A 25,803-nucleotide genomic window follows, 5' to 3' on the forward strand; every position below is an offset into this window, starting at 1 on the left:
CTGTCTTTGACGTGGCGCTGGGGCGTATTCCCGGCATCTAACTGTTGTTTTCTGAAAGTTCGACCCTAGATTGTTGCCGGGGTCCCTTCCCTACCCCGCTACCATGCACCGGCAGCCGGGCCTGAGCAGCTGCCAGCGGGTTAATCATTGTCGGAGAGGGCGCGCACACGTGTGTCCTGTGTGTGCTCTTCGTGTTTGCGTGCGTTGCTGTGTGAGTCATTCTCAGCCTGCCCGGGGCTCCGCTGCGCTCCCTGAGCTGAGAAGCAAACTGAGCTTGGATTGCAGCACGGACAGGGGGAGCCGGGCGGCGGTGGCTCGGGAGGCGGCTCGGGTTGGCTTTGCCCTTGACCTTGGACCCCTCTGTTCGCAGGGAATGGTTGGGGGAGGTTGTGCTCTAGGGTGCTCCGGCTCTCGCCAGTGTCCCCAGCTGCGAGGTGCAGCTGCCTTCCCAGCTTTCCTTGCCGCAGAGCCAAGCTGTCCAAGCAGGAGTTCACAAGGAGGAAGCTGGACCCCCCAGGACCCCGCACACCCCTCCTTTCTAGGGTGTAAAAGGGTTGCTTTTCAGTTCCCATTGTAATTTTATTCCCATTTCTCACACACAGGAGGATTTGGCTCCACAGCACAGCGCAGGGAGGGGGAAGAAGTCCAAGGAGGGGACACCCTCTCTGTGGTAGTACTGGGAGGGCCTGGAAGCATTTGGCACATCTGGAAATCACGAGCTGCCCGAGTCTCGGCAGCACTTCGAGGGAGACAGAGCACCCCGCACCCACTGGGAGGACTGGGAATCACCCCTGCTGGGAGCTGTCGATACTGGAAAGGTGGTTGAGTGGTACTGGAGAGGGCTGGGAGACAGGAGAACAGGAAACAGTGTAGGGAATTGGAGTGGGGGCTCAACTGGTGCTCAGAATTTGGGGAGTTACAAACTGGCACCGCTGGCACCGAGGAGAGCTGGGAAATGGGGACAACCAGTGCCGAGAGAACTGGGCAAAACTAGTGCAGGGAAGTGGGTAGGTGGGTGGGGGCATTCTTTGGTTCCCCAGAGCTCTTTGTGTGGGATGCCTCAGGATTCAGGGGAACCCCGACCTGGGACTATATTTGGGTCCCTGGACCCAGAGTTTCAGGTACCCCCGGGTCCTGTGCAGCCTGTGGTTCCTCCATTCAGGGTGTGCCAGGACCCCCCCCCCCCCCCCACACACACCCCCTGGTGTCAGCTGCTGAGATGCTGCCTGCCCTGTCCTGTGGGACAGCAATGTCCTGGAGCTGCTCAGTTCAAGGGTCCCGGGGGTGCCTGGCTGCGCCCCCTCATTGCAGCCCCTCTCGGGGTGCCCTTTTCCCTGGCCAAGCCCCCCAGTCTGCAATCCAGCCTCTGTCGGGGGAATCGCCCTAGAAAAGGGTGTGGAAGGGGAATACTCCGGACTGCGACCGCAGAGACACCCTCCCAAGGCCCCTTTACCCAGAGAGATTTTCCCAGCCTTTCCTAAGGAAGGGCTGGAACTGATGCGAGTTGTCTCCACCCAGGGTTTGGATAACTCCACCCGCCGCCGCCTCGCAGCTCCTCCTCCCAGTGAACAGCCCAGCTGGGATATAAGCAAGTCACTCAGACGCCAGGGGCTGCCGCGACAGCTGGGCGGGTGGCGTGGGACTTCACGCCGTGACCTGAGCCGTGCCCTTCGCCTCGACGCCGGACCCCATGGCGACGCCTTCGCAGAAACGGAGCACCCGCAGCGGGGCTTCGGGGACCCCCTTGTCGCCTACACGCATCACCCGCCTGCAGGAGAAGGAGGACCTGCAGGAGCTCAATGACCGCTTGGCCGTCTACATCGACAAGGTGCGCTCGCTGGAGCTGGAGAACGCCGGCCTGCGGCTCCGCATCACCGAGTCCGAGGAGGTGGTGAGCCGCGAGGTCTCGGGCATCAAGGCTGCCTACGAGTCGGAGCTGGCGGATGCCCGCAAGACCTTGGATTCGGTGGCCAAGGAGAGAGCTCGGCTGCAGCTGGAGCTCAGTAAAGTCCGGGAGGAGCACAAGGAGCTGAAAGCCCGGTGAGTGCCCTGGGGACGGGGGGGACTGCAGCGGGATGGGTGCTGTCGTCATGCTTGGCAGTGAGCCGGGAGGGAGGAAGGAGCGACCTGGAGGAGGCAGGGAGAGAGAGGAAAAATCCGTGGCCTGGCCGGGGCTGGAATGTCTGTGGTGAGGAGCGAAAGAAGAGAGAAGCTCTCTCGTCATTCCTACTCTCCTTCCAAGCGCCATCTTTGGCCGGGATGCCCTTGGAACGGGGATTTGGGAGCAGAGCTGGGGACGCTTGGGGCTGGGGCTGAGCAGACATGCCCTGGGCCCCCGGCAGGGTCTGTGCTATGCGGGCCGCAAGCGCCGGGCTGGCGGCCCCTCTACCTTCGTCATGCTGGAGCTATTCCTAAACACGCTCTGGCACAGCCCGGGGAGCCGTGCCAGCCAGCTGGCTCTGTCCTGCCTACAGATTTTCCCTGCTCGTCCTATTTTCCTTTGCTGTCTTTGGCACCGGTTAAAGAACCTGCTCGAGGTTTTGTGTGCCTTAACCCTCCCTGTGCCAAGCTGCTCCCACTGTGTGGGGTCCCTGGCTTTGGGGGAAGCAGTGTGCAGGCAGCACTCGTGTCCCCCTCCCACCAGCTGTCTCTGGGTGATGTGCTCCCAGTCCGCTCTGAGGCACGAATTCCTCTGGCCGCTTCCCATAGGATTCGTTTCTTTCCCCCTCTGCCTTCAGAAATGCCCCCCTCATGGACCCCTCCCTGCTGCCGCTGGGTACCTCTGCCCTCCTCAGGGCTGTCACCCGTTAGCAGCACAGATCCCCTGAGGACACGGGGCTCCCTGGCCGATGTCACTGCTGGCCAAGCAGGGGCTGGCACTGGGCTTCCCCCGGGCTCTGCCAGCCCGTGCAGCGTCGGGACGTGTCCCTGTAGCGCTCAGTTCCCCGAATCCTGCTCCACGGAAGAAGCCAGCGGATCCCTTTCCGTCATCAGCTTTGGCTCACAGCCGGATCCGGGCTGGGCAGTGGCGGGACAGCCCCCTCTTACTCCGTTTGATCTTTTGGCTCTTATTCTGGACGCCTCGTTTTGAGCCTGTACCAAATGCGGCTAAAATTAACTTCCTTAGTAGATGCCATAAATATTCTACCTGGGAGGGAGGGACTGTGCTGCCTGTTACAGCCATCTCCGAAAGCCATGTGGGGTTATATTTAGCTTTGTATTTCCCGTGCGCTGCTGCAGCTTCGTCCTCGGATAAGGCGGTTTGCTGCTCGCCAGATCCCTGCTCCCGGATCCGAAGGATCCAGATGCTGGTGAGAGGAGGAGCTGAGCTGTCTAAAGGCTTTTTCTGCCTTATGCAAACCCAGAACTATCTTGGCCACGATCTTTCGAGGGCCGGAAAAAATGCCCGGCCCGCAGCAGTGGCTGGAGGGGAGCTGGCTGCGCCGTGGAGCCGGCCGTGTGGAAAACGGATGTGGAATTTTTCCCTGCGATGGGCTGCGCTCCGGGAGCTTCTGTGCTTGTTCCCGGGCGCTAACCAATCTCCTGGAAAAGTGCCGTGTCTCCAAAGAACAGCTTGTGCTTCAGAGACGGGGTTCGGTGGGTTTTGGAGAGCAGTTGGTGCGCGGGGCTCTGGGGGAGATAGGGGTGTTTCCGTGTTGAGTCATCTCTGAGTCACGGTCGGTGAGATGGAAGAGCGGAGATGCGGGGGAAGTCGTTGCTGTTCATTCTTGCCTCTGGCTTGTCCCCTCTTCCTAGGGCGCGGTGTGAGGACTGCTCTCTAGCCCCCCAAACCCTTTCAAAGAGGCTGCAGCTCATCTTGTTTCCCTGGGGACCCGCTCGATGTGGCAGGGCTGCTCAGAGAGCAGCACCATCGGCTGCTGAGCTGCGATTCTGCTCCTTTGGCTCAGTTTGACTGAGGTGTCCCGAATCTTTGGGGCATGAGGGAATGGGGCAGCCACGAGTCCAACCCTGCGGATAGGTCAGAACTGTTGGCGGGATTAGGAGAGCCCTGTTCAGACACTGTTCTGCTCCCTGCCATCCAGTTGTGCAGGGATGTGCCTGCTCTGCCGGCTCTCCCCGCCCACCCTGAGCCCTTGGGTCAGCACCTGGTCTGGGGCCACTACATTGTCCTTGGCACAGTGAGACTTTGACTAATGAGTAACTGGCAGCCCTCTGCACCCCTCGCTGTGCCTGTCAGCCCTAGGGAAGTGCCGGGTATCTCCCGCAGGGCAGGCGCCCGGGGCCACGTTATCAGCACCCACAGCATCGCCACTGCCCCATGCAGGGGTTGTCTCGTCAGGACAGAGGAAGGGTGGGGGGCCGGGATGCCAGGGCATGATGTGTCTGGATGTGACACGGCCCCGGGTGCTGGGTGCTCTCTCTGGCATGGGGAAAGAGGTGCTGACTGGAGGGGGACATGGTGTGCAAACAGGAGACCAGTCTAACCAGTACCAGCTAATGAATGCAAGAGCTGCATGGGTGGAGGAGGGTCTGAGAAGGGCTGGGCTGCCTGCCCTCTGCCTCCTGCCACCCCTCTGTTCCTGGCCAGCTTCTCTTCTCTTGGGGAGGTTCCCAGTGGGATCTTCCCACTGCCTGTTTGGTTGCTTCCAGTGGTGATCCGGGAGGGGTTTCCCAAAGTGCCCACCTGGCTCCTTGCATGGGGACCCTCAGCCCTGTGCAGCCTGATATTGATTGTGCCCCAGGACAAGGGATCCCTCTGGGCAATCCGGCCTGTCCTGGTGCCACATGTGTCCCAAGCTCTGGATGGCCTCTGGCTATGCTGTAGCCATGCTTCAGGCAAGGCAGAGGGTGGGGTGAGAGTGGCTGGTGACTCAGAGGTGCTGGCAACACCAGCATCATCCCCTCCCAGGCCATGGGTAGAGACAGGACTAGTCTGAAATGCCCCTGTCCTTAGTGTCCTCAAGCTTCTGTCTCCCTCCTTGGAGGACACCTGGATTTCAGCATGGCACCAGAGGTTGGAGAGATGCTCTGTGCTTGGTCCTGCCCATTGTCCCCTTTCCTTAAGCTGGCTTCAGACTCACAGGGTGAACAGAGCCACAGCCCTTGCCTTGCTCCATGAGAGCTCATCCCATCCCACAAGTGGGAGACATTTGTTAGTGCAAGCCCCAGTCTGGGGATGCAGGGGTGTAGAATACAGCCCTTGAGCACCTTCAGTCCCAGGAGAGGCCCCCTGAGGAATTCAGTGCCCACTCCGTGGGCAAGGAGTGGCCATGTGGTGGCCATACAGTGACCAGCTCCCTTCTCCAAGGCAGGAACCAGTCCTTGTTAGTACCGTAGCTGATGAGTAATGCCTTCCTGAATTGCAGCCCCTAACCTGATTAAGCCAGTGCCTTGGCAGCGCCTCTTCCTCCTGGGGCCCAGATCTCATCCCTGGCCCTAATGAGGACAAATCTTCTATTTCCCAAATGTTGTGGAGGAAGGAAGCTCATCCAAGGGCAGAGCAAGGGAGGCAGCAGTGGGTTGCCAGGAGGTGAACTCCACAACCCTTCCCCAGCCCAAGGGGCTTTTGCCCTATGCTTTGTTCAGCAATGACCTTCCAGGCAGGAGCAGGTAAATGAAACCTGTTTAGTTGAAAAACAGGGAGAAAAAAGAATTAGGACTCAGTGCTGCCAGGGCAGGGGGGGGTGCATATTTCCTTCAGCAGTGATGAGCTTGTGCTGGAACATTTTGCGTGGGGCGAAACCTCAGACTCCTGGGTTTCTCCCCCGTCTGCCTCATGGAATCTCTGCCAGGGAGGGAATGCTTTGGCTGGGAGGAGGCTTTGCCCTTTCAGAGCAAACAAAGAGCAGCTTGTGCAGCTGGGGATACTTTGGGGGAGTCATGAACACAGAGCTGGGCTGATCCAGACCTCCGTGGCCCTCTGGGACCCTCTTAAACATGCCACCCTGAATCTCCAGCCCTGTGGACACATTGGTTGTCCCTGGACATCTGGAGCCAGCAGCTCGGGACGGCTGGGCATGCTGGCCCTCCTGGCACGCTGCAGGGCTGGAGGGGTCTGTGGCAAAACGTTTCTTCGATGTCAAGGTTTTCATTAGCTGTTCCCACTGGAGAGGAATTCTCGCCTGTGCAAACATCCAGCCCCTCTTTTTCCAAGAAAAATTGTGGCAGTGAAACATGCTCCAGCACTTTTGGTTTGTGGCCTTGCTCCCATTGCTGTGTTTGCAAGTGTCTTCCAGCCATGGTTCGTCCCCTCACTTTTCCCAGGGATGAGGGGAGTGAGAGGAAATCCTGTTGTCTTATATATATTTAGGATGATAGGATCCACTCTGGTAAATTAAGGACTTTATCCTTGGAGCTGGGGATTAAAGAGAAGCAATTGCAAAGAGAATCAGGGCTGCATTTGGTGTGGGAGGGGATCCATCCCTGACAGCCCGTCCCAGCCTGCCCCGATCCCACGTGCTGCCACAAGTGTTTCTCAGCCTTGCACGTGTCACTTCACTTGTCTGAATCCCATCAACACTCAAACTCCAGAGCCCAGAGGACAGGGGGTTGTTCCCAGTGTGCTGCTCAGGGATGCAGACAGAGAGGGTGGCACAGCCAGGGTGGGACATGTTGGGTGGCTGCCAGCTCCATATTCTGCTGAATTCATGCCCTTTGGGAGGTGTAGTTTCCTTTTGTGCTGCTGGCAAGCAGGAAAGGAGGAAGTCACCAGAGTTCTTCTCTGGTCCTGGACAAAATTAGGGCTGTCATGGAGGATTCCCCACAAAGCGTCAGCCCAGTGGGTTCAGGATGAGCTGGGAATCACCTTCCGCTGTCCCGCCACTGGCTGCATTACCTGTTTTGCCATCCTGCTCTTTGCGAGGTTGTTTGCTGAGCTTGTTCCTTTGTGACCAGCTCAGCATGTTCCCAAACAGCTGAGGCCAGTGCCATGTAAAACCTTTCTCTGCTGACAGCTGCCATCAGACAGCATGGTGTCAGGGCTGGGTGCCCACCTGCCTCTACTACCTTCCCCTCCCTGCCCAGGGTTGAATATCCCCAGTGTGAAGCTGAACAACTGTGGGGGCTGGCATAGTCCCCCAGCCCTGTTTGGTGCAGTGGCAGCTGCAGCCCTGACTGCAGAGACATCTGTGTGACAGCCAGGCTCTTGGCTACCCAGGAGAAGCCCTGTCCTTCCAGGGAAAGGGCAGCCACAGCTTCTCTGAGCAAGCTATGCCAGGGCCTCACCACTTTCACAGGGAAGAGTTTATTCCTAATAGCTTGTCTAAATCTGCCCTCTCACTTTAAAGCTATTCTGCTTTGCCCAGTCATTCCATGTCCTTGATAAGAGTATAATAAAATTTACGCATTTTTCCTTGTTCCTGTACCTGCAGGATGTCGCAGCATGTCCCTGAACCACGGTGTGATCCAGGGCTGTGGGTGTTGGGGAAAACCAAAGGGTGTGGAAGTTGGTTAATGAAGTGCATTGAACTCAGCCCACAGAAACACCACAAAACCCAGCTGGGGTTGGGACACCTCTGTTCCTTGCGAGGATGAGTCAACATCTCACGTTCTCTGTCATAAACCAATTACCTTTTCCCAGTGAAGGTGAAGGTGCCCTTGGCTTGGGCTGTCCTCCAAGCTGTAGCCAGTGCTGTATTTCTGCCTTCCATGGTTAGTAGAGGTAGGAATTGCAACAGCAGCAGGGCCAAAGTTCCCCAGCACACAGGGTGCAAGGTGGGTGCTGCCCTGCCTGTATTGTACCTTCCTTAATTATGGGGTTGCAACCCAACCATTGCAGGCACTGGCGCCATGTCCCTGCGGAGACGTGGTGGAGCCAGGGTAGAAACAAACATGGGCTCTCCTGAAGCTGTTGAATTTTTGTGTCGGGGCTGTGAGTGGCTCAGAAGCACCTCTGTAGGAGCAAGGTTCTGATAACAGAGGTCTCTCCTTCCCTCTTGCACAAAAGCCATCTCCAGGCACTTGCTCTGGCTGGTGCTTTCCACACACACGTCCTCCTGCCATCCAGTCCAGTGCCACTGTCCTGGTCAGGCAGAGCTTGGCGTCTCCACGCTGCAATGCTCAACTGGAGCTCAGAACTTTCAGTTTGTTGGTGCTTTTATTTATTAACAGCTTAAGGACAGTGTTTCTCCTTAAAACCCTATCTGAGTTACGTGAGCCCAAAGAAACATCCAAGCTCTTGGTGTGGATGTGTAATGTGGTCTTCGAAGGAGAGTTGGCCCCAGTTCCCATTGGCACTGAGGGGTGGCCAGCTGCCCCACTGCAGCTCCCAGTCCCCGCTGTGAAGAGCTGTGTGTCCCCCTCTCCTTGCAGTGCGGTGGGCTCGCCGTGGCTGTGGAAGGGCTCTGGATCATTCCTGGCGGAGCAGGGAGATGACTCATGCTCAGCCATGTGTCTCTGGGCTGGAGCAGGGTGCGGCACCACGGGGCCGCGCTTCGGGGGGGCCCCCCCCAGTCCAGCAGTCACGCTCTGTCCCTTCCTTCCTGGCATGATGGCAGATAACCTGGCAGCATTTGTGGGCTGTGAGGATGCTCCTCTGCAGGGCACCAGGCTACATTGGGAGAAACTGGGGGAGTTTTCCAAGTTGATCCTCCACGCCGTGGGCTTTAGCAGGGAAGGGGAGCGCTGAGGAGAGCAGCCTCACCCCTGGGCATCGTGCTTTGCTGTTTGGGTGGCTGCCAGGCCCCCCTGTCAGAGCAGAGACACTGCTTTGTGCAACCCAGCCGCAGTTCTGCAGTTCCAGTGCAAAAAGCCACCGGATTGGGGTTTGCCTGGGGGTGAATGTGTTGTGGGTGTGTGAGGTTGAGCAGGAGGGAGCTGGGGGGGAGGCTGGACCGTCTCCTGGTGGTCCTGTTCACAGGCAGTTCTGTGCAAGCAGCAACTGGGGCTAAATTGTGCTTTCTAGGGATGCCACATTTGCAGCTTTCGCTCTGGGGAAGTGCTTTATTTCCTTCCCACGTGCCAAGCAGGTCTGGGCTCCATCCCGGCACAGTGCAGGCTGGCAGGGAAAGTGGGCAGAGGTGTGCTGGCAGCTCTGCACATGGCACAGTGCAGCAAAACGTAGGTATTCACCTTGCTCATCCCTGTGCTGAGCTGCATTTTCCCGACGGCATTCTCTCCATGCCCATTCCCATAGCCACCCCAAGAGCAGCTGGAGCTCCTGGTGCCGGCAGTGACTCAACTTCGGTGGCCCCAGCACAAGCCGCACCAGCCTCGCTGCCACCGCCACGCGCAAACAGACCTTGTGGCAATGTAAACACCGTGTCTGCCTTTATCTGCGCTGCTGGAGCTGGGATAGCAAACCCTTTTGTTTCCAGGAATATGTGCGGCATCTGGATCTAACAATCCCCCGCTTTGTTTCTTAAGCAAATGTTGCTGGCCGGAAGCTTTGCATACCCAATTTATGAAAAATGGGATGAGCTACTGCTGGTTCTGAAGAGAAGAAGGAGGCCTTGATCTGTCTCATTTTGCCTCTTTTGGCTCCTTTCTGCCTTGTCCCACCTTGCACAGGGACCTGGTTTCCATTGTGGATCAGGATGCAGCAGGTACAGAGTGACCTCCTCATCCCTTCCCCTCACCCCTTTGTGCTCAGGAACTGCACGTGTGAGCAGAGGAAGGGGGAGTTACAGCCACATCTGCACAGTGGCAGCATATTTCCTTGTACAGCCACATCTGCACAGTGGCAGCATGCTTGCTTGCTCCTAGGGCTGGGATTGCATCCCTGCTCCACATCCTGGCTGTGCCACCAGTTCCTAGCCAAACATGAGCTTCCAGCCATTTCCCCCAGTGCTCCTGGTCCTGAAGACATGACAAATACAAGTGACTCAGCTCCCTGTTTTTAACTCCCTTTGTAAGTCTCCCGTCATACCCAATCTCCCAGGGAAACACCGGGAATCTCTGCTTTGTCTTCATCCTTTGAGATGGTGGTTTACGGGCTTAGTGTTTCTTGTTCATCCGGAGAAGGATGTATTGAAGTGGAATGTTCTGGGGTTTCCATGGAGGAGCAACACTCAGAGCTGTTCTGGGTGGAAAAAACAAAAAACAAAACAAAACAAAACAAAACAAAAAAAAACAAAAAAAAAAAAACCAAAAAAAAAAAAAAAAAAACCAAAAAAAAAAAAAAAACACAAAAAACCACAACTTTCCCATTAAGTTTTAGCCCAGTTATTCAAAAACTGGCTTTTGCTGTGTTGGAGTAAGATAGTCAAGGCTGGGCAAAACTCTTTAATTTTATCCAGTCCAAAGCTTAATTTTTAATTTGTCATTACTTTACATATAATTTAACTATATTAATGATACAAAACTAACTTGTGAAAATGGTGAGTGTTCAGAGTAGTGCCATGAAGACTTGGAATTTCCTTCTTCCTTCCTCTTCCCAAAGGCTTTGGCTTTAGTCAGCAATAGACAACACTGCAAACTGTTCGCAAATTCTGGATTGGGGAAACAAGCTGACAATGCCTTCAAACATGTGGTGGGATTTTTGGGGCTGTCCCGTGCAGGAGTTGAAATCAGTGATCCTTGTGGGTCCCTTCCAACTCAGGATATTCCATGATCTCAAAGCTCTTTGCTCGTGTCTCTCTTACTGAAATCTTGCCCTCAGAAGATGGAATTGAGCGAAGTGGAAGGTGGTGTATTGACGTATTTGAGTTTGTCTAAAAAAATTCTCTTTCCAGCTCAATTCCAAGCTTTTTTTAGCAAGTTTCTTTTTCTTGAAAAAGGTTATTATTGCTTTAATCTATAATTACTATCATTAACTGCTTTACGATAGTTCAATTTCCAGCCATCAAGTGTCTTCTAGATAACCTAATTCAAGATTTCATGGGAAGCCAGGAAGAGACAGGCTGGCATGTTCAGAATGGATGGGTTTGGGTTGTGCCGAGCCTGGGCTGCGCGTGGGGTTGACCAGTGTTTGATCATGGTGTTCTGAGCAATTGAGATGTTCAGGTTTATAAAGAGATAGAATCACATAATAGTTTGGGTTGGAAAAACCCTCCAAGATCATCAAGTTCCCCCAGCCCTGCCAAGGCCACCACTAAACCGTGTCCCCAGTTGCCACATCTTCCCCATCTGTTAAATCTCTCCAGGAAATGGGCAACTCCACCACTGCCCTGGGCAGCCTGTTCAAGTGTTTGGTGACTTTTTGCAATGGAAAATGCAGTTTTATCAAGCAAGAAACTGACCTCGCTCTGGAAATACCGGGCTCAGCCCATCCCCTCAGGACCTGCAGAGACGCTGGCCAGGTTTTCCCAGTGCCATGCAGACAATTCCTAAGCTCTTCAGGATCAGCTCTGGTAATAGAGCTGGGACTGGGCCAGGTTTGCTAAATCAAGTTTCAACTGGTAGCACTTTGCATGTCACCCCAGCCTGGGGGCTTGTTCCAGGTAACCCAGGGTTTGGTGATAGACATTCCCCATAGGGAAATCCTGCCCTTGTTTTGCTGGGCTCCCTGTGCTCCCAGCACTGGAGACTCCAGTGGCTGATCCTCCTTGGACTTTGCATCCTCTTTGCATCTGTCTCCTGGGGCTTGCTGCACCCTGGAAAAGCTTTTCCCAGGCAGCCGGTAAAAGGAATTCTGTCAGTAATAGGGGGTCCTACAGGCAAGAAATGGGGTCCCACGGGTGGCAGGGGGGTCTCCCAGGCAGCCAGGCGCTGGCAGACCTGCTGGAGTGTTACGATGCATACTCCAAGCTGGGACACTTGTCCATGGAGGATAAGCCTTGCCCTTTGTCTCTGCAGACACACAGATTTATGCCTGATACAAACCTCCCCCAAAAACACAATGTGGGCTGTGAAAAACCAAGTCCTTCCCATTCCGCGATGACTGCCAAATGACAAAAGGGCAAAACCCCCTCTTCCAGCTCTGAAACCCCTCTGGTAATGCCATCCACCCTCCAAAACCACAGACTCTCCTGTTACTATGGGGGACTCAGCCCAAACAGCAGCGTCAGTTGGTGACTTGGGATTTCCATTCCAAGCTGCTGGTGGAGGCTGGAATGAGTCACCAGCGGGCGTGACAGCCTGGACAGGGAGTGAGCAGCCCTGGGGCTCCCCCGGCAGCCCTGGGCTGCAACATGGCTAATTCTAAACAATTAATATGCTATCTATTCTCAGAAATGTGCTTTTTAAAATAAGCTCTTAATGCGTGGCTGTTGGTTGTGATGCTGCTGAAGCTCAAGTGCATCTCCCATTGTGAGAGGAGAGGCCAAATGGTAACAGGTCTTTGCTCTGGTGCATCCAGGAGAAGAAAAGCTTCAAACCTTCAGAGGGGAGGTGTGTGGCTGATTCCTGGCAGTGTCAGTATCAGTATGGTCAGGTTCCATCCCACTCGAGTTTGTGTGCACCCACAGCTCCCAGCAGTATTCCTGGTGATGGGAGCTGTGGAGGGATAGGAACATCTTGGATTTGGGGAATCCTAGACAGGCAGTCCATTTGCCTCCCCATGAAAGGCTTTTTCCTGGTTCCCAACAAAGCGGCAGTTTTGGTTCATTTTAAGGGTGCAAGGAGAGGCCAGATCCCAGTTCCAGAAGGGGAAGCCCAGCTCTTGGGAGATGCCAGTGAGCTGTTTTTGCTCCACTGGGGGGGGCCTCATGGAGCTGGACAAGCCCCTCAGCCCCATGGATGAGCACGTTGTGAGTGTATCAGGAGCGTGTGGCAGGGCCAGCGCTCACCCTGGCACCAGGAATGTCAGAGGTGGAAGCTGTTTCCATGCATCTGTGAACACAACTGGTGCTGGCATCCCCAGCTGCCTCTGGCAGGAGTCTGGTGCCCAACAGGATGCCGGCTCCCTGCAGACGTTGTCCTCGCTATACATCATGCTGGCTATTTCCAGCTCCCCTGCTAGGAGACCAGCCCGTGTTTATCCTGGTGATTTGGCAGAGGTGCTGCGGCACAGATGAGTCAGAAGCTGGGAGAAGCCGCTTTGCCACATTCCCATCACCCCACTGCAGAAGTTTTCCAGATCCGCCTCTTCTCATGCTGTCCCTGCTGCTTGTCCTGTGGGGCTCTGGTCCCTGGGATGGGGGAACCCTTGATGGAGAAACTGTCCCTGGGACTGGGAAATAATCCCTGCAATGGGGTGATGATCCCTGGGATAGAAGAGTGATCCCTGGGATATGTGTGGTGATCCTGGGACAGATCCCTGGCACTGGAGGCAGCGCCATGGAGAGCAGCCTGTCCAAGGTGGGGCAGAGCAGGTTTCCTGGGTCCTCCCAGGAATCAGAGACTTCCATGGGCACGCACTGACACTCCTGCCTCGGGTTCCCAAGCTGTAAACATGTCAAAGCCTTTTCTGGGATGGCATTCTCAGCCTACATGGCCAGGAGCAGGCAGCTGTGGCCCCTGGCAGCCAGGTGGGAACTGAGACCTGCAGTCTTGGGGGATTTGCAGATGTCCATAAAGATTTATGGATGGGGCAGGAGCCACAAGTTCCCTGAGCTGGCACCTTTTCCAGGGTGGGGCAACTGCAATTTAGAGGCAGGGAAGGAGGGGAATGCCTGCACCTCTACGAGCTCCATCCCACTCATTGGTCCTGTTCCAGTGTATGAAGCCCAGTGCTGCCCAAGCTTCAGGAACACTTGTGGGGATTAATAGTGGAGAGGGAAACCAAAGAGTGTTTCCTAAAAATGCACTGAGTGGGCTCTGGCATCTCAGAGAGGGTTGGCATCTTTCCACCAGCATGAGCTGGTGGGTGCATGCCTGGAGCTGTTCCAACAAGCTCTGATGACTTTGTCCTGTCTTGACTTTTCCAGAGGGAGCGCCCAGACCTGCCGGGTTTCCTGGCTGGGATTTTGGGGCAGAGTGGGGGGAGCAGTAGCAGATGCTGCTCTTCGGGACTGTCCCTGAGCCCTTTCTGAATCCATCATGTCGAGTTTGCAGCCTCGTGTCTGTCTGTGTTGAGCAGAGGCAGAGCAGATCCAACTTTCCATTAACATTTGGATTTTCTGGCAGCTCAGCTGCAATATTCAATCTTTTTTTTTTTTCCCTTCTTCCTGCTTTTAAAAGCTAAAAATAAAACGTCTTGAGGCCCCTTTTCCCTCCATCTTTTCTCCTGAGACATTTGTTTCTTGAGGATTTGATGCCTCTGTTGTTTTTTCTCCTCTTGGATTGTTTTTACCCATGGCTTTTGCAGCACAGGGGATCGGATCCTGTGGGATTTGGAGGCACCCAACCCTTCAGAATGAGTTTCTGTTTCCCTTTTCACTGGGGAGTTTGGGATCTTGGAGACTCTAGCAGGCAGGATGGAGAGGCCAGTGAAACCCTCTGGGGAGGAGGAGGAAGGTCTATCTCTGTCCTCCTCTCCAGAGAAGTGGGAGTGACACAGCTGCCATGGAAGTTTTTATTTTTAGCCCAGCGCCAGCTGAAGCCTGTGAGGCTTCCCGGGAATAAAAGCAGGACCTGAGGGCAGGAGAAGGGAAAACACAAACCTTGGCTGGGCTGGAGCGGGGTTCAACAGGGCTGGTGTCAAGCAGTGGGCTGGGGGTCCTCAAGGCCAGAGAGGACTCACCTGTGTGCTGATACCTTATCCAGCTGCTGCTGCCACGTTCAGGGTCAGGGTATGTTTGGAAGGAATATTAGGGGAGGTGCTCAGGTCCTAGGGAGCCGAATTCTGCCGACCACTTGGACCTCCCAAGAGTAGAGGACAGGAGAGGATTTGTCTCCCCCCTCTCCATCTGGCAGAACTACTCCTGACTCAGCCCCATGGCTGGTAAACTCCAAGCTTCTGTCTCTGCTCCTCACAGTGGAATCCAGAGTTGAGCACAGGAGGCTTCTAAGGAAAAAGGATTTGTCCTTGAGTCATCTGGGATTTACTATGGGGCTTTCCAGGCTTTGATGCCCAGAACCCTGGATACTTCTGGTCCCTGGAGAGGGCAAATCTGCTGTAGACACAAGTGTAACCATCAGCAGTTTTCCCTTGTTTGTCACTTATCAATGGAGCTGCTGTCCTTCGAAAGAGTCACAGGATCCAGGTCGTGCTGGAACCCCATCCTGAAGAGCCGGTGTCCTCCAGCTGTACCCAAACCTCCACAGCCAACCCAGCAAGCAATGAGCAGCAGCAGAACACCAGGGAGGAGCTCTTCCTGGAGTCACATGGCAGCTCACTCCATCAGGAACAACAGGACAGGGCCCCGCTGGCAGTGCTGGGGTGGCCACGCTGGCTGCGGGGTTGAGCGAGCCAGGGCCAGATGGGAAAACTCAGCCTCAAACACTGGTTGCAGCGAGCCTTGGAGCCTCGGATCCGCTCCCAGTTGGCATTCTTGTCCTATGAGTCACTGGCACAAAAGGAGTGGGTTGAACAGGAAGGACCCAGCACGGAGCTCCAGCAAGCGAGACTGTGGTTCCCTGGAAAAGGGGGGCCAGCAGCATTTCTTGGTCGGTTATTCCACTGTGGCATAATTCCAAATTCTCTAGACTGCTTAAATGCTATTTAGACATAAAAGAGGCTATTATGGAATTTATGGACTATGAAATCATACTCTGTGCATATCATTAAGACCCTCTTACCTGAGACCCCCAAACATTAAATTATGAAAATCCGACCACAGAAATATTATAGAATTCATTACAGATCCAACATGTTATACTGAGCCCTTTACACCTCAATAAAGAGTGTTCTGGGCTGGGAAAGGAGCTTTCAGAAATTGAAAGGAAGGCAGAAGATAGATCTTCACTCACTTCCAAGAAAAAGTCTGCAAGCTGCTCCTGGATTCCCAGAGGCTCTTGGGCTCTGCTTTTCCTGACAGCAGCACTTAAAGTGATTCTGAATTTCGTTACTGTACATGTAGGAATTGTTATTTTTTTAAACTGTCTTTAAGTGGAGTTCTTGCTCTTTAACACGGAGTATCCTGGGATTTGAAGTGAGGTTTGCACTTAAAAACAGTAGCCTGGGATTTCGAAATCTTTGCTTTAGTCTGCAAAATACCAGAATAACTTCTCCATGCTGGCTAGGGTCAGCAAACAGAAGAAATGCAGGAAAATCTGCTGCTGGCCAATCCAGGAGCTTCCGACATCCCGCATCTGCGAGTCTGGGACCGCGGTCCCTGCTGGCGCTGGGTCCCATTCCTGGTGGTCTAGATCCTCCTCTGGATGGGCTGAGCGCCGGCGCTGCCGCGGCCGCTCCCTGCTCTTTGTGACCCGCGGTGTCACGGCGCGGGTGCGCCCTCCTCGGCCCGGGAATGCCGCGCTGCTCGCCCACGGCCCGGGGGCTCCGCGGCCCCTCCGCCTTCCACCCACACCCCATTTTGAGGGAGGTGGGGTGACAATCCCACCCCGGGGCTGGCGGCTGCTGGGGGGGGCCGTTGGGTTTTTTCTTTTTATAGGACTTATCAAAATAGCTCCAGGCGGTATTTTGGTGGTGCAGTCTGATCGGATTCCCTGCTCACAACGGTGGGTCTGTAAAGGAGTAGCTTTGACCAGCTGTTAGAGGGCTGGAAAAGAGAGGGGGGCAGTGGGGGCCGGGATGGTGCAGGAGTGTGGATGGTGTTGCCAGAGGTCGGACTGGGGGGCTGAGGTGCCACAGCTCTGCATCCACTGAGAAACAGCTGAGCTCATGGTGAGGCACAGCTACAGGCAGCCCCTAGCCCCCGCTTACCACCTGGTGCTCCCTTGTCCACTCCAGGAGAGGCATCAAACTCTTGGCACTAGCAGGGTGCCACAGGCTCCTCTGCCTGGCCACCTCAGGTGGGCAACACTGGCTGCGGGGCAGTTTCAACTCCTCCCCCAGCTGCTGCTCCACCGTGTCCCACAATGCCACGCCATGCTGAGCCGTGCTACAGCACATCTGACTCTATCATGCCATGGTGGGCTGTGCCACACCTTGTAGTGCAGATCTGTGTCATGGTGTACCACCTTGTGCCACGCCACAGCATGCTCCAGGTGTCCCACCTTACTGCCCTGCATCCCACCATGCCACACGGTGCCACTTCGGCCCCAGACTCATCAGCACTGGTCTCTTGCGATGCAGCCATGGCATGGGTGTGCACATTGCACGCTGCACCCTGAGACTCCTCCTGCTCTGCCAGTCATTCCCGGCCCTTCCTGCTTTCCAGTATCCAAACTAGGGCTGGGTGTGTCAGGCGGCTGGGACCTGCTGATCCCCTTGGTGGGTGGTTGTTAGGGACAGTGGTGCAGCCCTTCTGGGAGTGATCAGAGGGGGGCAGGTGTGACATTCCTTGTGCTTAGGGTACAGTGCACAGGCTTTTCTGAGAAGTGCCCTGGGGAGAAGAACATGGAGGTTTTGGTGGATGAGAAGCTTGACAAGACCTTAGAGTCCCTTCCAGTACTTAGAGGGACTCCAAAATTTTGAGAGGGACTTTGGACAAGGGTCTGGAGTGACAGGACAAGGGGGAATGTCTTCCCCCTGCCAAAGGGCAGGGTTAAATGGGATATTGGGAAGAAATTCTTCCCTTTGAGGGGTGTGAGGCCCTGGCACAGGTTGCCCAGAGAAGCTCTGGCTGCCCCTTGATCCCTGGAAGTGTTCAAGACCAGGTTGGACAGGGCTTGGAGCAACCTGGTCTAGTGGAAGATGTCCCTGCCCATGGCAGGGGCTTGGAACTAGATGTGCTTTAAGGTCCCTTTGAACCAAACAATTCCATCATTTCCTGATGACTATAATTATTCTCGCTGTGCCACTCACCTGTGCCACCCTTTGTCCTGCAGGAACGCCAAGAAGGAAGGGGACCTGCTGACTGCCCAGGCACGCCTTAAGGATGTGGAAGCTTTGCTTAATTCCAAGGAGGCTGCTCTCTCCACAGCCCTGGGTGAGAAGAGGAATCTGGAAACTGAAGTGCGGGACCTGAGGGGACAGGTGGCCAAGGTGAGCAGTGGCAGCTCTGTCTCCAGCTGACCCAGGGATCCCTTTTTACCCCCCTACCTGGGGGCTGCCAGGTCCCCACTATGCCAGGGGCTGTGGGGCAGATGCAGTTGGGTTGTGGGTCCCCAGCCATGTCAGGTGCAGTGCCCAGAGCCTGCTGTGATGGTCCTTCTTAATTCACTGCCAGCTGGAAAGTGCCTTGGGCGAAGCCAAGAAGCAGCTGCAGGATGAGATGCTGCGCCGTGTGGATGCTGAGAACCGGCTGCAGACCCTGAAGGAGGAGCTTGAGTTCCAGAAGAACATTTACAGCGAGGTGAGCTGTGATGCACTGCAATGGGGCTGGGATCACTTGCGATAACCCCCACTACGTGTGTTGTGTCCCCTCCCTGAGGTGACACAGTGTCCTCTGACCTGTCCCCAGGAGCTGCGGGAGACCAAGAGGCGCCACGAAACCCGGCTGGTGGAGATCGACAACGGACGGCAGCGGGAGTTTGAGAGCAAGCTCTCGGAGGCCCTGCAGGAGCTGCGGAGCCAGCATGAAGCCCAGATCAGGCTTTACAAGGAGGAACTGGAGAAAACCTATGGGGCGAAGGTGAGCAGCCTCCCCACGCCACTCTCCTCTCCCTCCAGCCCCACAGAGCAAGGGTGGGCTGTGGGTGCTGAGATGCTGATCCCCCTATCCTGTCCCCCAGCTGGAGAATGCCAAGCAGTCAGCTGAGAGGAACAGCAACATGGTGGGTGCTGCCCATGAGGAGCTGCAGCAGACCCGTATCCGCATTGACAACCTCTCCTCAGAAGTCAGCCAGCTGCAGAAGCAGGTGAGTTGAGACCAAAGGGTTCCTTGGGGTGTCTACCCTGGGGATGGTCCCCTTCTGGGGATGGTCCCTTTCTGGACATGGTCCCTCATCTTCCCTCCCCACAGTTGGCTGCCAAGGAAGCGAAGCTGCATGATCTGGAGGATATTCTGGCCAGGGAACGCGAGACCAACCGGCGCCTGCTCTCCGACAAGGAGCGGGAGATGGCCGAGATGCGGGCACGCATGCAGCAGCAGCTGGATGAGTACCAGGAGCTGCTGGACATCAAGCTGGCTCTGGATATGGAGATCAACGCCTACCGCAAGCTGCTGGAGGGCGAGGAGGAGCGGTGAGCACAGGATGCTGTGCGCAGCTCTGGGCTACATGAGTCCCAGCCCTTGTGTCCTCACTGGCTTCATCTTCTCTTCTCCCCCTGCCAGGCTGAGGCTGTCCCCCAGCCCTTCATCCCACAAAGGTGCATCCCGAAGCCACCTGTCCACCCCAGGCTCCTCCAAGAAGCGGAAGCTGGAGGACAGTGAGAGCCGGACCAGCTTCTCCCATCATGCCCGGACCAGTGGCCGTGTTGGTGTGGAGGAGGTGGACTTGGAGGGCAAGTTCGTTCGTCTCAGGAACAAGTCCAACGAGGTGAGTTTGCCTTCGGGAAGATCCGTAGGGTCCCTGGGGTGAGGTTCAGCCCTGCTTCACCCTACGGGCAGGATGTGAATGGGACAAGTTAGAGAAGAACCAGGGTTCTGAGGTTTGTACTCTCTCTCACAGGACCAGGCGATGGGGAACTGGCAGATCAAGCGGCAAAATGGGGATGATCCCCCTATTACCTACCGTTTCCCCCCAAAGTTCACCCTGAAGGCTGGCCAGGTGGTCACGGTGAGTCACTGCCTGGTGGAGGATCCAGGCAAGATCCCAAACCCTGCCAAGCCATTGGTTACATGGAGTGGTTGGGGTGTGGCTTTTTGTGATAATAGACCCCCGTCCCCAGGCTGTGGAGTCTGCAGACCCGAGAAGTCACTTTTCTCCTGCTTTTCTCCCTAGATCTGGGCCTCAGGAGCTGGAGCAACCCACAGCCCCCCCAGTAATGTGGTATGGAAGGCCCAGAGCAGCTGGGGCTCCGGGGACAGCCTGCGCACTGCCCTCATCAACTCCAACGGGGAGGTGAGAGCCGATGGCAGCTCCAGCACGGGGCACGGGGCGTTCAGCTGGCACTGAACCTCCCAGCTCACCTCCTGTCCCCTGCAGGAGGTGGCCATGCGGAAGCTGGTCCGCACTGTGATCATCAATGATGATGAGGACGAGGACGATGATGAAATGAGCATCCACCACCGCCATCACCATGTGAGTAGGACGCTGGTTCCAAGGGGTCCGAGGGAGTGCAGCTTCAGTCAGGGTGGGAGGGAGCTCAGCATCACACAGGATCAGGCAAATAGGAGAAGGCAGTGGGGAAACTCCTGTGGAAACAACTGCATGAGAGAAGCCAACAGACCTCTGTCATCTGGAGGAGATTGCTGCTCACTATAAAAGCTCTGAAGACCTTGCTGTAAGTTGTCTCTAACCTTAAAGAACCCAGACATGCCATGAAAAGGGCCAGAAGAGTCAGAGGGAGGCTGAGCTGGTACCCAGTGTGGCTTGGAGGATAGGATGGTGGGAAGTAGATGGGCGACACTTCTTGTCAGCAGCTGCTCTGTCCTCTCTGCTTCATGAGGGTGCTGGAACACCAGAGGTGGCTTTGTTCTTCCTCTTAGCCCATCTTTTTCCATATGGAGCTGAAATATGCACTAGGAGGAACAGCAGGCAGAGAGCAGGGAGTGGGCAGAGAGGAGGCAACATGCCAGGAGCAGATCTGCAGCTGCTTTTCCCAAAGAAACATCCCTGGCTGCAGCCCATCCTGCAGCGTGTGTGTCCTGCACACGAGAGGCCCTCAGGAATCACATGCAGAGAGGCGCCATTGTGGCCAAGCCGTGCCTCAATGATGGTGAAAGATCTTCTGAATACCATTTCCAGAGCTCTGCAGGGGCAAAATGGGCCATCCATCATCCACTTCCCTTTGAGTTCTCTGTATCTGAAGACCTGTGCCAGGACTGATATCAGCACGTTGAGCTAGTGGATTGGCCTCCTCTACTCTGCCCTTGTGAGACCCACCTGCAGTGCAGGGTCCAGTTCTTGGGCCCCCAGCACAAGAAGGACACAGAATTACTGGAGCAAATCCAGAGGTAGCCATGAAGATGCTCTGAGGGCTGGAGTCCCTCTGCTCTGGAGGCAGGCTGGATGAGTTGGGGGCAACCTGGAGAAAAGAAGACTTCAAGGAGACCTTCCAGAGCTACTTCCAGGGCCTAAAGGGGCTCTAAGACAGCTAGAGAGGGACTTTGGACAAGGGCCTGGAGTGACAGGACAAGGGACAATGGCTTCCCACTGCCAGTTAGAGGGCAGAATTAGATGGGATACTGGAAGGAAATTGTTCCCTGTGAGGGAGGTGAGTCACTGGCACAAGTTACTTAGGAAAGCTGTGGCTGCCCCTGGATCCCTGGAAGTGTTCAAGGCCAGGTTGGACGGGGCTTAGAGCAGCCCTGGTGTAGTGGAAGATACCCTGGCCATGGCAGGAAGCTGGAATGAGATGAGCTTTCAAGTCTGTTCCAACCCAGACCATTTCATAATCCTGTGATTCTTTTCTATATTGACTATCCCTGGACAGAGGAGCCAAGCTCCTGCAGCCAGTGCTGCCCAGTCGTCTGGAGGCCGAATCCTTTCCAAGAGGAAATTTCCCATTGGAAGGCTGCCAGCTCATGAAGTGGTGAGGAAGAGGATGTTTTCAGGAGCACAGTTCAGGTGTCTCCCATGTGCCAAGAGCTTTGGGCGCAAGGTCAGGGCAGCAGGGCAGGTCACCCACTGGCACTGTGCTGGCCCCAGTCACTTGGGATTAGAAACACAATAATAAGAATTCTGTTTTATTATTTTTAAACCACGTGATGGAGAGGACAGGTGAGTCAGGCTGTCTTCAAGACCTAATGTGAAGAGCTCTCCTGGGTCACACCGGTGCTGCCACCATCCTCAGGGCAGAGGAGGCTCCGGCAGGGGCTTGAGGTCATTTTGTCTGTCCCCTCCAATATCTAGGGCTGCAGCAGCTCTGGGGACCCTGGTGAATACAACCTGCGCTCCCGCACAGTCGTCTGTGGCACGTGTGGTCAGCCGGCCGACAAGTCGGGCACCCAGAACGCCGGCATCAACACCATGTCCTCGGGCTCGTCCACCTCCAGCGTGACCGTCACCCGCAGCTACCGCAGCATGGGCGACTCTGGCATCGGCCTCGGGGACAGCCTGGTGTCCAGGAATTACCTCCTGGGGAACTCCAGCCCCCGTAGGCAGGTCAGTGCCATTCCCAGACCCTGGGTCAAGTCCCCGGCACTGGACCACCAGCCGTCCTGGTGCTGCTGGGTCTCCACCCTGTCCTGGTATCATCCTTTCCCAACAGGGCAATGCTGCGGGGGTTCTATTCCCTCCCACCTCTCCTCCCTGCCCTTCCTCTTCCTCCTTGGGCTTGCACAAGCCTCTTTATAAGGGATGGGAGATTCTGAGAGGGATTGGAATGGATGTGGCCATAGCAGCTTCCCACCACATTCCATCTTATGCTTGGCCCTCTTGGCACCCCAGAGCATTCCCCATCCTCCACATTAGTCATTCCACTGCTCTAAGTGTTCAAGCTGGTAATTGTGAATATTTCAGCACTTAAATATATATTTTATATATATATATATATATATATTAGATTGATGTATAATATGTTCTATATTGATACTCTCAGTCAATATTATAATCCTCATGTATCACCTACCACTAATTCTCATTTTGGAGCTATGAACATCCCAGCTTGGGAGGATTTATTTATCCCACCATAAGGGCCAGGATGGAGGAGAGCCTGGGGGCACTGTGGTTCTCCAAAAGATCCCACTGGACACTTTGCAGTCAGAGCAAATGGATGGTGACACTGGGATCTTCCTAACTCTCTTCTTTTTCTTTCTCCCTCCCAGGCTCAGGCTGTGCAGAGCTGCAGCATCATGTAGTTCCTGGCGGACTCCTGTGGTTCCTGCCCATCTCCAGCTAGGGTTTTTTTTTTTCCCAAAGCAATAGAATTTTTTTTTCCCTTAAAAAAACAAGATATCAAAAACCAATGGGTTTTTTTGTTGTTTTCTATAGCAGGAATTTTATATATATATATATATTAAAAGTGCTAAAAGATGCTTTGATTTTTTTTTTGTAAAGAAAAAATCTATTTCTATATTAAAAAAAACCAAACCAAAAAATAGCTTTTCAGCTTCAAATATTTTTTAGAACTTCAGCCAAAGACAGCAAAGAACTGTGTTTACAGAGCAGCCATGCAGGAGGAGTTTGTAGCTGAAATGCTCCTTGGATTGTACCTTTTTTGCCAAAGCTTTTTACATAGGACAGGGAGAAGTGCAGCCATACCCACTGGAGCTGCATGCCACAGGGGCTGCTGTCCTGTCTCAAGTGGAGCACAGTGCCTTTACAACCCTTTTTCTTGGGATCTGAAGCCAAAATTCCCTTTTTTTCTCTTTTTTTTGAATCGTGATTCCTGGCGGTGCTGGCGCGGGGGCTCCTGGCAGCTCGCGGGCGATGCCCATGTATCTCTGTGGCCATTGCCCCCTCCCCAGCCCCCTGCCCGCCTGCACTCCTGGCGCTCTATGTACTGTATTCCCCATATTCCCCATCCCAGGCACCTCTTGCTCTTTGGGATCCCTTTTTCTTAATCAGCCGAGTTGTGCCTTAGCTGAGGCGGGGCCCAGGCTGGGAACCCCACTGGACCCCACCTGGCATCAAGTGGAGATGGAGTAGGAGAAGTGAAGACGCCCCGGAGCTGCATTCTGGGACCAGATGGATTTGACAGCTGGGGTGATGGACCTCAGTCCCGCAAGCTCAGCCCCAGCGGGGCCCCCCAGGCCCCCTCTTCGGGAGCCACTGCATCCAGCAGGGTTCACCCCAGCTTTTCTCGGCTGCAGTTATTCGGGCTCGTCTCTGGTGGCCGGAGCTCAGGAGCTGTTTCAGGGATTAAGTGAAAGATGCTCAGTCCAGGTCAGAGCTGGTTTTCCAGGAAAGCACCTAGGAAGGCTTTTTGTTCTAGTGAGATGGATTATGGGATCTGGTAGGTGCAGTTTGCCCCTTGGCAAGAGTCCATCCAGCCATTGACAGATGTCTTGGCTTTTTGCCTTGATTGGGAAATGCCTACAGCCCCCCCAGCCTCAAGTGCAGCAGAGGGATGGGGCTGGAGAAGGTGCCAGGACAAGCCCCCCACTCCAGTGGGTTTTGGGGAGGTTGTGTATGTATCCATGCTTGCAAAGCTTCTGTATTACTGCCTATATTTTCTTCCAGAGTCAAAATACAGCTGAACCCTTCCCATGCTGTGTGCTGTCATCATTGCTGTCCAGGGGGATTTGGGGGTGCTGTGCTGCTCCTCAGCAGCAAAGGGACCCCCCAGGGGTCTCTTTCCACCCCACAGCCAGGGCTGGGGCTCAGCACCCACCATGGATGGGGGGAAGCGGGATGGCCCCTTACACCCTGGCTCACCCGAGGGTAGGTTGCTAAGAACTGGGCCAGCTGGGCAAGAAGCCCCCTTGAGAGGGACTAGGCAGGGGATGGAATTTGGGCTAAGAGGGACTCAGAGGTTCCTGTTGGACTTTTGGGGACCAGACATTCCCCAAGATGGGATGGACTGGGGGGGGATGCAGAACCTGAGTGAAGGTTTGCTCCTACCATAGGGAAGACCCCCACACTCTGCCAAGGGGACCCCCTGTGCCCCTGGGCCGTGCCAGGCACTGGAGCGAGGCAGGAGGGGATGCTGGGGAGAAGGAGAGCCGTAAAGCCGATGCATAATCGGCTTTACCAGGCACAGTGCTGCGGAGCCACGATGTGAGGGGACGCAGGCGAGCGCCCGGGGCGCAGGCACAGCCAGGTAGGTTCCCGGGATGTCTGGTCTGGGGGTACCCCCTGCCCCAGTGCTTGGATGTCTGGGTCCCCCCATGCTGTGTGGGGCCACGTCGGGTGCAGCAGGGCTGAGGTTCAGAAGGACAGGGGGTGCCAGGGGGTCTAGGGCATTGCCGCCACCTCCCAGCTTCAAGTGAGCCTGTGGAGACCAGCAAGGTGCCATCTCCCCTCCCAGGAGAGGGGTAGAGGGAGGTGCTCACAGCATGAGAGGGGACACACTGGCCCCCTCTCTGTGCCCTGTTTGCCTCCCATTTCTGCCAGCTCAGGGATACCCATGCCACAACGCTGGGGCAGCTACCCCCGCAATGCTTCAGCCTGTCCCCTTTCATGGGGATTTAACCCTACTCCAGGCCTGCCACTGCCAGCCCCCAAAAGTCATGAGGTTCTGCCCAAAATAGCAGGTTCTGGAATGATGGGGGGAAACCAACCATGCTTCTGGCACCTCATGCTGCTGCCTGGACATGTTCTTGGGAGGAGACAGATCAGGGGACATGGGAACTGCCATGGGGAAATGCAACAGGGAAATAATGCCCTGGATCCTCCCCACATCCCCCACAGGGCCCCAGGGTCCTGGCACTCCTGGGCTGGGTCACTCTGGGGAAAGGTTTAGCTGGAGACTCATGGGGTCTCTGCACAGCCCCCAGGGACATTGCAGAGCTCTGTAAGTACAATACAGACATTGTGGTTCCTTCCAGAGCCACATGGGGCCCATGCACTCCCCCACACGGACTCTGCACACCCCAGTGTGGACCTTGCATAACCCTGTTGGGACCTTTCACATCCCTATGGAGGCATGTGCAGCCCATGGGGACCTTGCACAGCCCATGGGGGAGCTACAGCCAACAGGTACCTCACACACCCCTATGGGGTCTTTGCAAAGGAGCCTGTGAAAGAGCTCCAGCTCCCACTCAAGCCAAAGCACTGACTCAAAATCAGGTTTCTCCCGCTCCTCCTGTTGTCCCATGGATGTGAGCCCTGCTTCAGATCCCCCAGAGCCTGGCAGGAGGGAAATGGGATCCCAGAGCAAGGGCCATGACCTGGCCTTGCTCACTTGTGCTCTGAATGTTGGGGTCTCTTCAGAGGCACCCTGGGTGGGCAGGAGCACCAGGGTTTGGGCACATGTGGAGGACCACAAGTTTTTTTGGGGGAAGGTCTAGCACAGGAAGCCTTGGAGCAATCACTGGGGTGTGCTAGAACTGGGACTGACTCGTGTCTGGCAAGCCACCAGGGTTTTCC

The 25,803-nt window shown here is 55.4% G+C and overlaps 1 protein-coding gene across 1 annotated transcript; it reads left to right on the top strand.

Moving 5' to 3' along the window:
* The first annotated feature begins 615 nt into the window (after positions 1–615).
* Positions 616–23,985, top strand: LMNA (lamin A/C). Its single transcript, XM_066206768.1, has 13 exons — positions 616–818; positions 1,519–2,040; positions 17,614–17,770; positions 17,955–18,080; positions 18,189–18,359; positions 18,460–18,585; positions 18,690–18,910; positions 19,002–19,206; positions 19,339–19,446; positions 19,612–19,731; positions 19,816–19,911; positions 21,685–21,936; positions 22,599–23,985. Exons 2-13 carry the CDS (start codon positions 1,691–1,693, stop codon positions 22,629–22,631), a joined length of 1,965 nt encoding a protein of 654 aa, XP_066062865.1. The 5' UTR covers positions 616–818; positions 1,519–1,690; the 3' UTR covers positions 22,632–23,985.
* The last annotated feature ends 1,818 nt before the right edge of the window (positions 23,986–25,803 follow it).

This window comes from Chamaea fasciata, unplaced genomic scaffold (genome assembly GCF_029207755.1).
Source record: "Chamaea fasciata isolate MVZ Bird 193981 ecotype frontalis unplaced genomic scaffold, bChaFas1.0.hap1 SCAF_31, whole genome shotgun sequence".
NCBI lineage: Eukaryota > Metazoa > Chordata > Aves > Passeriformes > Sylviidae > Chamaea > Chamaea fasciata.